Here is an 11,277-nt window from a genome sequence, read left to right as displayed (position 1 = left end):
ACGTCCTCCCCCTACCCTCATTTTTTTTTCCTCTCTTTTTTATTTTTCATTTTTTTTTTGGGGGATTTTCCATCCATGTCCTTCTCTCCTCTCTTCCCTCCCTACTTTCTGGTTTCTCAAACAACACACCAAAAGCAATTTAATTATTATTATTATAGGGAATTAATTGATAATTGAAATTCAGAAAAATCTACCTGCCAGCCAGCCAGAACTCTGCATTCCACCAGCACTTCATTTCTTCATTTTCTGGTGCAGGGATTTCTGGTCTGGTTTTTTGGGTCTCCCATTCCTAAAGCTCCAATCTTTTGTGTACATTAATTCATTCTTCCTCCTCCACAACAACGTCCAAGTATTGTTGATCAAGTTTTGGCTTTTGAGATTGGATAATTTCTCTCACCTTCCAGTTTTCTGCTTCTTTTTTTTTATTTTTTTTATAGAGAAAAGAGAGAGCTTTCCTTCCCCATTTCCTTGATTTTGAGGTTTTGTGGAATTTGGGTATCTGGGTAGGGGTCAAATGCTTACGGTTATGTGAATTCAGGTTACTTTTGGCTGGAAAGGGAGATACCCAGATTGAGAATTTAAGGAGAAATGATGGATTGAGGAGGGAAACTCTTGGGTTTCCCAGGAAATGCAGGTAGCCTATTTGATAAAAGCTCTCACTTAAATAATTTGCGAAAGGGGTGTTTAATTTGGAAGAAACAGGAAACAGGGGATTTAGGAGGTGACAAAAATATGGGCTGCCTTTGCTCAAAAGCTACATCGCAAGAGGAAATGGTGAAGGAATCTGATACAGTAGAACGCCCATTGAAGGATTATTCGGTTCAATTGATTGCTCCTACTCCCTCATTGAGAGATGACATTGTAGCAGAAGTAGGTGGTGGCGGTGGTGGGGCTGAGGGGTCAGTGCGCAGGTTATCAAGAACAGCCTCAAAAGCAAATGTGGGGAACAATGCTGGTAAAGATGATCGAAATAAAACCAAAGTCATCTCAAGGCCAGGGATTTCGAATCATCAAAGAGGGGCAACACTGGATTTAGGAGCAAGTGAAAGGGAAACTGTGATGTCTAGGATAGTAAGCATGCCACATGGGGCAAAGGGAGAACAAACTGCTGCTGGATGGCCATCATGGCTAACTTCGGTTGCAGGAGATGCCATCAAAGGGTGGGTGCCTCGACGGGCAGACTCCTTTGAAAAGTTAGACAAAGTTAGTTCTAATTGTTGCTTCCCTACTTCCTCTTACTTAGTGCTTTAAATGCTTGCATTAGTTCTCTCATTGTCTGGTTGCCCTTACTGAGTTTTGGTGTTATTTCCTGTTAATGAATTTTGAAATGTGCTTTTGCCTAAATCTAAAACTGTAATTTTGTCGTTGACCCAAAAAAGAAACGGTAATTCTGTATGATGTTTACAGAAAGCTGCATCTGTATCGGGAGATAGTTTTAAGTTGAATTCTTTTGCTCTGTTTCGTGCATATTATTTACTTTCAAACGGATATCAGATTCATGTGAAATTAAGATAGAATAGCATGTTTTGAATTTGTGGATTGTACATTTGATATGAAAAACTATAGACTGAAATTGGCGCTATATGTACTTGGTAGCTATGTAATCATTTGCGTTAGGTGGGGTTTGTAGGTGCGCTCTAGACAAGAGTTTTTCCTCAGGGTGAAGTATTTTAAACATCAATGGATGCTTTCTTTGCAGATTGGACAAGGAACTTATAGCAGTGTATACAAAGCTCGCGACCTGGAAACTGGTAAAATCGTTGCATTGAAGAAAGTACGATTCGTAAATATGGACCCAGAAAGTGTTCGCTTTATGGCAAGAGAAATCTTAATTTTACGCAGACTTAATCACCCAAATGTTATGAAGCTCGAGGGTCTAGTCACTTCAAGAATGTCGTGCAACTTATACCTTGTCTTTGAGTATATGGAACATGACCTTGCTGGTCTAGCAGCAACACGTGGCATCAAGTTTACTGAACCACAGGTACACACTCTTCTTTTTCCTTATTCTATAACTTTTGAGCTGGATGTACTTGTTGCACTGCATCAAAATATGCTATGATTATAATTGTGTGATTGAATTGCAGATAAAATGTTATATGCAACAATTGCTTCGCGGACTAGAACACTGTCATAGTCAAGGTGTCCTGCACCGAGATATCAAGGGTTCAAATCTTTTGCTTGACAACAATGGAACTCTCAAGATAGGCGACTTTGGTCTGGCGACCTTTTATGAGCCTGATCAAAAGCAGCCATTAACAAGTCGTGTTGTGACACTGTGGTATAGGGCACCTGAACTTTTGCTTGGTTCTACTGAGTATGGAGTTTCTATAGATCTATGGAGCACTGGCTGTATCCTAGCGGAAATGTTTGCTGGAAAGCCTATCATGCCTGGCAGAACAGAGGTAAATTGGTCATTCCGATAAATCTATTGACAATTTGTAAAATAACTAATTTTTTCATTCGTAGTTTCATGAATTTCTTCATGCTTGCTGTAACCAAGTGACCGCTGGGTCCGGTAAGTGCATGATACCGGACTTGAATAATTAGTCCTTTTTGTCTGCCTGCTTTATGATAAAAATTGTTGAAAATTATATGAGCTGTCAATTTGTTCTGCCAGGTTTTTCTTCCAAAATAAGTTAGGAATGAGTCTAATCTTCTAGTTTTATATATTTATTCATACAAATTATCCGTAAATACAGTAATTGTTCTACAATTGTCTTCGATGTTATCATTGGCAACTAATATTGCTGCTATTCAGGTGGAACAAATGCATAAAATTTTTAAGCTTTGTGGTTCACCATCCGAGGAATTCTGGAAGAAAACAAAGTTACCCCTTGCAACTAGTTTCAAACCTCAACAACCTTACAAGCGTCGTATTGCAGATACTTTCAAGGACTTCCCTCCTTCAGCTTTGGGGCTTATTGAAAAACTCCTTGCAATAGAACCAGAGACTCGGGGATCGGCTGCTTCAGTGCTTAATAGTGAGGTAAATTTAAGCTTCTCCTTTAATACTATAATCATGTGCCTTCATGATGGTGTTTAATACTATCTCCTGGTTTTGCGTTAGTTTCACGAGTTTGCAACTAATTATATCATGCAATTGTAGAGATAGCTTCCAGAAATATCATTACCGACTGTCTTTATAGAACACTGGTCTTTAGTTTCATTTGCTAATAAATATTGCTCATGTATCTTTTATCTGGCTCTGTTCATTGCAGTTCTTCGGTACACATCCTCTACCTTGTGATCCAGCAGGTCTACCAAAATATCCTCCAAGCAAAGAGTTTGATGCAAAGCATCGGGATGAGGAAAAAGGGTACTTCTCTAAGAGGCTTTCATTTCTTTGACTTTCTGTCTTGTACATATTGAAGAGATATGTACAAGAAAGAGAATATTAACAATTTGATTCATTTTCTGTCAGTTTCTGTTATGATATTGCACTTGTCCTGATATAAATCCTTTCCCTAAAACAAGAAATTGGTATAGTACGTTCAGAGGTATAAGCATCTTAAATATGTAATTGAGGTAGGCTGTGATAGGCACTCAGAAATATACGTTATGTTCTAGGAATGCTGACACAGGTTAGTTTTTGGACAGTTTGATCAACTTGTTTCGTTATATTAGTATCTGTTGATGACATGGTGGCCGATAACAGAAAATAATATCAGATAAGCTGTAACGAAAGATAAATAAGTCTGCAGAATGATCTGAGCCTCGATTAAAAAATCCATCTTCTTTCAGATTGGATGGAAAAAAACTACTGAAACATTCCAGGAAGCGATGCTGTCAAATATTCTCTTGAGCTCATATTTGTCTTTTCTTAAATTTTAGGCGAAAAGCCGGTGCATTTAAAGGGGGTTCAAGAGATACCAAGGGGCCATCACCAGAATTTAATGTTCAGGGAGATGTATCTTTGCAGGTATAAAAATGAATTTGACACATCTACCATTTATTTAATCGTCGATACTTTATATTTTGAGCTTCACTCTTTTGGCTAACATAAACTTAGCAGGGACAGAGAAACCTGAAAACGACAGGTCACAAGTACACGCCCCAACGAGATAGTGTCTCTGGCTTTGCAATGGAACCACCTGGAGGAGCGAGACCAAATGGGTACTCTCTTTGTAGTTCAATGGTACACCCTAGTGCAGTGGGATCATCATTCAATAAGACAGCAGGTCACACAAGTAGGCCAGAGTTAAAGTCGCAGAGATCTCACATGCCTCAAGCTGCAGCAGACTTATCAAGTTATTCCAGTAAAAAAGATGAAACAGTGGCTAGCAAAGAATCCAGAAGGGTAAGGAATTGTTTTTCGGCACTCATTTCACCTTCTTATGCTTTTTCTTCTTTCAAAGTTGCTGGCTAATCAAGGCTTGTAGTGTTGGCTAATGATCTCTTAATCTTTGTTCCGCTTGTTAAAATAAGTTTAGACATGACTTTTAGGACAATGGAGCGTATTTTACGAAAGACTGCACATGCTTTTAGTGATACTGATCATACGCGCTTTTTTTCGTTCCTCTTTTCAGATTCTTTTCTGATTGTTATCTTATTTTCTTGTACGAAAGTAGTCATGAATAATGAACTAACTTATTTGTATGGTTTCAGTGCTATGTACCTAAGAACAGAATCCATTACTCTGGACCATTGGTGCCTCCGGGGGGAAATCTTGAGGACATGCTCAAAGAGCACGAAAGACAAATCCAGCATGCTGTACGTAAAGCACGAGCACGTTGATGAAGGCCAGGACCAATGAAGACCTTTGATGATGACCATAAAAGACATACCTCGGTGATCCTGAACGATTGACATTCTGCTGCCTCTTCTATAACCATGCTGATCTGCTCAGTGCTCACCAGAAACAGCTGCTTGCACCGGCCAAGTTTGCTAGTTAACTACAAAAACCAATGAGAAATGTCAGCATGGAGGTCTAGAGAAGATGAAGGTACCGCGCAAACGAGAACCGAGAAGGAACTTTTGGTTTTTTGTTGGTTCCTGGACAATTTATAGGTTTGGAGTTTCGCCTTGTACAGTACAGAGAAGGATGTTGTTTGTGTACATTGTAAGATAACAATTTTCTTCTCTTAATGATTCATTTTTCTTGTAAGATAAGAACACGCTCGATATAAGTTATGTGCAGTAACGTCTTAATCAATCTGTGGTTGTCTCGCAATTGATCCCCGAGTACTGAACTTTAGACTCAACCGGAAAATTTCTAAATAATTTGCAGACAAAGAACTTCTGCAGTGCATATCTTCAGCTGAGTTAAGAGGACATTTTGCATACAAAAACCAGAAATAGCACAACTTTATTGAAAAAGTACAAGAAGAAAGAAAGAACGAAAGAAAATGGAAGAAATGAAACAAGACGAGATGTACTAATTGAAAAGCCAGCCAACTTTCTGTACAATTGGCTTAAACATATACATCGACTGCACGATTCGCTTAAACTCTAGAACTAGGTTCTGTTTATTGAGCACGAATAGGCTCATAAACTAAGCTACATATCCTGCTTCGGCTTTCGACTCACTTCAGAATACTGGCCACCCATTTCCTGCAAAATTTCTTCCCACAAACTTCCTTGTGGGGACTCCGATGAAGCCCCAAAAATCAAATTTGCACTGCAGGCAGCCACATACCAATAATCCGATTCAATCTCCTCTGCCAACTGATCCAGCTGCCACCCAGCATAGCCAACAAAGAATCTGAAATCTTGAGGCTTAAGAACACCCTTCTTTACTAACCCTGCAGCTTCATCCAGGCTGTTACGAGCACCAAAACAAAGGCCAGGGATCACCTCTTCAAACCCAGGAAGCTTTGACTTGCCCCCGCTTTTTAACAGAAACATGCTTGCCTCAAGAGGCCCACCAAAATGCAACGAACAATCAGAAAATGTGGTTGCAAGATCAGGATTTGTGGGCTTCATGTGTTTAATCTTTTTATGGAGTGGCCTGTTGATAACAACTCCAAATGGTCCCTCTTCTGGGTGTCTGGTTCCTGATCTGAGGAGGAGAACAACAGTTCTTTCAAAGGTGCGAACCCCGTCAAGCTTTTCTGTGGCAACAAGGACACAGCCTGTCTCTGGTACGGAAATAGGATGAGCCCATTTCAGGCCAAGAGGTTTCGACTGGTGGGGTGCCCCACCTTGGTTCTGAGCATCAGACTCAGCATTTTCTTCCTGTTGAAAGTTTCCAGTTAAACTTGGAAATTAATGGAGGATCATCATTAGAAATTGTCATGTTAGGGCCATGTGAGGACCAACAAACTTACAAGGGCACTTATTTGCTCCGGCCATTAGATTTGATCAATGCTACACTTGGGATGCATAGGATCAAAATAAGGTGGAAGAAGACTCACTAATTATTTATGGACTGATTCACTCATAACCAAAAAGGCCACAGACCAGTACCCGATGTGAAGAAGTCTACGGTAGGATATCAAAACTTCTACAAAGCTGTCTGTAACCATCAACTTAGAACACTAAAGAAAATAAAATGCATAAAAGGGAGACAAGACAAATATATATTTGTGATTTGCTTTGTGTATTCTTGTCATATGATATTTGTGATAAGGTTGGCTGTCGTATGACATTTGTGATATGGTTGGTTTGTGTGGGTGAGTTTTTCTTTGCCTAAACACGGTGTATGTGAGGGTCGCATGGTGCGTTTGGGTGTTAAGTTCCATTTAATTTTCGACCTAGAGAAACCAACTGTGTCAGCAAACCGACCGATCACCTACAAACTGAAAGGGTCAATAACACGTTAACTAATGCATAACAAGATGATTCGAAATTCAGTAAGTCTTATTATCACCTTGGAAAAAAAAACGATTAACTAAATAAGGGAAGAGTAGTGAAAATATATTGATGAGTATTGTATAGAACATGATTATTATGCATTTTAGTTTCAGAGGACATTAGCCCTTCAGGAAAGTAAAACTTCACCTGCTCTATAGTATACAGCCTTGCTCTGACCTCTCTCCAGTCCGACTTTATCTGATAATTTTTCTGGGAAGAAGCGTCACTGAAGTTTTCAGAAGAATAGTTTTCTTGTTCACTATCACCTTCTGGAATAGAGCGGTCACCATTTCCTGTAAACCCAATGGCAAAAATTATTTGTGATGCAAGTAGTTATAAGTTGTAACAAATAAAAAAGAGTAATTTAAAAGTAAATCACTCTTACCATGCTCAATTTAAGTATTATGTGAAAGCTGAAAACCTCCATTCATGTGTGCATACAGACATAAAGACATGATGCGCATACGATAAGTGTACACACACACACACACCCATAGATAGATAACTAAGAACTACCACATAACATTATTTTACTGCTTTTTCACTTTTTACCGAAAAGTGAAATAAATGGAGGACGAAAGTTTTATACCCAGTCATTTGAAAAACAGACCCAATAAATAATCATTTGAAAAGAGTCTCGATTACAGGTCTGGCTTCGAAAGAATTATTTTTCTGAAATAATCACCATAGCATATGGACAATGTATAGACTCCAATAGAGTTTCTATTACCATCTTTGTCAAAATAAAATCTCTCAATAGAAGAAAACTAAATTGAGTACCTATTGTTCCTACAATTTCTTCTCGTTATTTAAATTATTAACAGCTCCCTTAGCATTGATCACATGAACGCTTTATTTAGCTATCATGAAGGGTTTAAGAATTGACATGTAATGCGGAGGGCATACTGACAGAGTTCATAAGTGTGGGAGAAGAAAACAACTGGATTCAAAAAGTAAAATTTGTTTGGTCATATTTGTAGTGTACTCATAAGTAAAATAGCAAGAAGCTTATCAAATGAAATGAATAATTATTCAGGACAGAAAGTAGAAGAGCAAATACAATAGTTTGGGACTGATGGAAACTTTTAGGAATGAAAGAAAGAACCATGTAGATAACGACATAGAAAAAGCATAATACAACTATTAGCACTAAAGAAAAGCAATCTATTTATATTACAACACAAGGCAAGAATATACTCTCAGATTCTCTTTTGAAAAGAACATACTCTCAAATTCTCAATAGAGCAAAACGAAATAGAATAGACCATTAGTGTCCTTTAAGAAGTGAGGATAGGACTTCAACAATTCTATGTGATGCAGTGGGTTACAATATTTTAACATGCACTAGTATGTGGGTGATCATGCCGTAATGACTCTAATTAATTTAAATTAATTACCTTTTACCCCTATGGTCATGTTACACCTGATTATTGGAAACTGGAGATAAAAAAAATTCTAGTCAACTATTAACAAACATGGGATGAAAACAAATCAATGAACCTTACGCGTGAAATGTAAAGCTAGGGCAGATATACTTGGTGAGCTAAACCGAAAGATTCGAGTACCAAAAGGAAAAAGAAACTCAAATTCAGGTTTCTGGAGTTGACATCCATTTGCTATGGTTGGACATAACATAGCAAAGGGATGTACATCCTGGTATATAAGTTAATAGTTGCATCCATTGCCAAGAAATCTAGATATCAACTCTGCTTTGCAGGAATGCAGTATCTACAGAAACCCTGCTACTACAACACGCAATACTCTACGGTATGTACAAATTCCCTTTTTTATCTTATACAAGCTTTTATAGAGATAGGCCTCAATTTATTGACATCTGTAGATCCAATTTAAAGAGTAAAATTTAAATTCATTCCTTGTACCCGGGTGTCAGTTCAGGGATGAATTCTAAATTTTACTCCCAATTAAAAGCTTCATGAGCAAGAATTGATTTTAAAGCCACATAATGCACAAGACAGTCACCGTCTATCACATGTGGGGATGCTTACATGGCATACTCTAATTGGAGTATTATGTTGTAAGAGTAGGAACTATAACATTCATAATTAAAAACACATATTATATCTCCACCTCGGATGCTAAAATATACATGTAGGATAGCATCATAAGTAGGGAGCCAAAAGAAATAAACTCTGCACTCATCAGGAGTAAACAATTGTCACTATCTTGTAATGAAAGAAATGAAGTCGGCAGTTTAGCTAGTCTTTAACATATTTAACTACCTCAAACATCCAACATAACTTGGAATATTATTAGTATAAAATTTTCTTCAAATTACTGAGAACTGTACAGTGGTCTGAGATGAAATACAATAAGGCTTCAGCCCCAATTTATATAGATAATCTTCACAATCTTGAATCATTTCATTATATATAACTAAGTATTTCATGTACATAAACTTTGCATGCCTTTTGCCATTCTAATTTGGTACCAAGTATATTAGTTATACACAATCTCATGTTCCAAACCCCAAAGGCTTTATTTGGTCACAATGAGGAAATGAAGAAAAAGAAAATGCAAACAATTAAGTATTTTAAGAAGATCTTTCTTTTTGCTGTTCGACTTTTCGAAACCATAAAACCCAAGTTGGTATAAACATGTTACATTTCCTTTCTGAGAGAACATAGATTTTCATCCTAAAGAAAACACGTCATTGACACTGATGACCTACAGAGTACTCGGTTCATGATCCGCTATCAAGTTCTTAGCCTCGACAACTGACAAATTCCTGAGTGGAAGTATGTGGGTAAAATGCAACTATCTAGCCAGGAGACGAAACTTCTCAATCACATAAGAGAAAGAACAAAGACCATTATAGCCTAAGCACACTTTTGTCTAAACCGAGCCAATTAAACAGGATCAAACTACGGACTCAAACACATAGGAGCTGGGTTCACAGATGAATATCCTAGTTTTACCGACTTTCCGGCTCAGACCACAACATCTGCCAAAGTCGTTCCTTGAGAAATCGGTAAACTACGGCTTTCAGACCACAAATTTATCTTGTCCGTCCAATCCATATAAAGGTTTGCAAGGAACCTACCTAGTCTGATTGCCCAAGTGAAACCATATGGCCTATGGACAACCTAGTCCCTCTGTCCTATATGGGAGTGGGACATTCTGCTTTCTATGACTGTAGATTTCCACATCTACACTCTCCACACTCTCCAGCTCACCGGAAACCAAACAGACCAGAAAGTCAAACTTCAAAACCATAAAATTTCAAACGTCTAACAGTAGTATATCACCGCGATCGCAACCCACACACACAAACCAAAGCAAAACCATATCAAACCCATCAAAATCAAAGAAGTCAAATTCACAGCGACCAATCACATGCGAATTGCGATTCAATTTAATTCCAGCTGAGAGAGCAAACCTGACGAAGACGAAGAGTTGGACGAATTTCCATTATTGTTCTTCTTCCCCATGGCTCTGACAACTGAAGAACGAAACCCTTTAGACGAAATCCTGCGCTTCAAATTCAAGACCCCAATGTCGAAATCCTTCCCATCTTCAACGCCAACCCAGGAAGGCCGCACATTTACAAAACTCAACGAAATGGGTTTCTCAGAAAACGAGTTTCTGAGCAGAAAAGGGCTTCTGCCGATGTTATTCGCCCGCACGGACCACAGATCCATGGCGGCCTTGCCGGAAGAGGAGTTTTCCGGGGAGAAGAAAATAGGAGTCGGGAGAGAGAGTTCACTGTTCTTCTCAACGATGGAAACGATGAGAGTGCGAGAGAGGAGAGAGAGTGGAGGGCGAGAAAATCGGTAACGGATACAAAAATAAAAAACAAACAAACAAACAAAACGGAGAGACCAATCAGAACGAGATGAGACGAGAGCGGACAACGACGGTGTGAAGCAGAGAATATGCTTATATTAACCGAATTGTTTGTGTGTGAGACGGTGAGGGAATTGGGCTGCACAGCCTTGTGATTTTAGTGTGGTATTTTATAGGCGTATCTGTGAACAAGTGTATGCGCCGGCGGCCAAACTTACGGAAGTAAATGAAATAAAAACTGAGTAATTTGAAAGAAACTAATGAAAATAGTTGAGAAACTTTGAGTTTTAATGATAAAGATAAAATAAAGAGTAAAATGAATAGTATCATTATTGACTTTTTAGTATAAAAATATGGTTTTTCGTTAAAGTAAACGGTAACAAAAGTTTTTCGTTAAAGTTCCCGAATTTGAATGGAGATGAGTCATAATTGAATTCTTGTTGAAGTAGTTTAAAAACCTTTTGGAATGGGAATATAATTGATGTTGTAAAACTGACGGTGTGTGCAGTGGAATAAATAAACAAGACAAAATTTACGAGATTCCTCTACAGTTAGTGCGACTGGAATACATCCTTGGGGCAGCAGTGGTGCTTTCATTATAATCTGGAATAATAAAATTACAAAGATAACTCTTTCTATTATCTCTTCCCTTTTTCCTCTCTTCTTTCTTCCTCTACC

At 38.2% G+C, this 11,277-nt stretch overlaps 2 protein-coding genes across 4 annotated transcripts; one reads left to right on the top strand and one right to left on the bottom strand.

Annotated features, from left to right (window-relative positions):
• On the top strand, positions 1–5,155 carry LOC137709815 (putative serine/threonine-protein kinase At1g09600). Of its 2 annotated transcripts, none has more exons than XM_068448806.2 (8): positions 1–1,203; positions 1,700–1,984; positions 2,088–2,405; positions 2,762–2,989; positions 3,222–3,319; positions 3,835–3,922; positions 4,016–4,300; positions 4,609–5,155. In XM_068448806.2, exons 1-8 carry the CDS (start codon positions 733–735, stop codon positions 4,735–4,737), a joined length of 1,902 nt encoding a protein of 633 aa, XP_068304907.2. In that variant the 5' UTR covers positions 1–732; the 3' UTR covers positions 4,738–5,155. The 2 variants fall into 2 exon arrangements, with proteins under 2 accessions (XP_068304907.2, XP_088542008.1); XM_088685882.1 differs by having other exon boundaries at positions 135–1,203; positions 4,013–4,300; positions 4,609–4,888.
• Positions 5,156–5,261: 106 nt separating this feature from the next.
• LOC137709824 (uncharacterized) lies at positions 5,262–10,799 on the bottom strand. Of its 2 annotated transcripts, none has more exons than XM_068448813.2 (3): positions 10,193–10,799; positions 6,943–7,064; positions 5,262–6,177 (listed from the first exon to the last, which is right to left on the bottom strand). In XM_068448813.2, the coding sequence occupies exons 1-3, from the start codon at positions 10,452–10,454 to the stop codon at positions 5,500–5,502; spliced, it is 1,062 nt and encodes a 353-aa protein (XP_068304914.2). In that variant the 5' UTR covers positions 10,455–10,799; the 3' UTR covers positions 5,262–5,499. The 2 variants fall into 2 exon arrangements, with proteins under 2 accessions (XP_068304914.2, XP_088542010.1); XM_088685884.1 differs by having other exon boundaries at positions 6,943–7,088; positions 10,193–10,744.
• Between the last annotated feature and the right edge of the window lie 478 nt (positions 10,800–11,277).

Source organism: Pyrus communis, chromosome 15 (genome assembly GCF_041283825.1).
Source record: "Pyrus communis isolate YQ-2024b chromosome 15, ASM4128382v1, whole genome shotgun sequence".
Classification (NCBI taxonomy): Eukaryota; Viridiplantae; Streptophyta; class Magnoliopsida; order Rosales; family Rosaceae; genus Pyrus; species Pyrus communis.
This window is presented reverse-complemented; position numbering and strand designations above follow the sequence as displayed.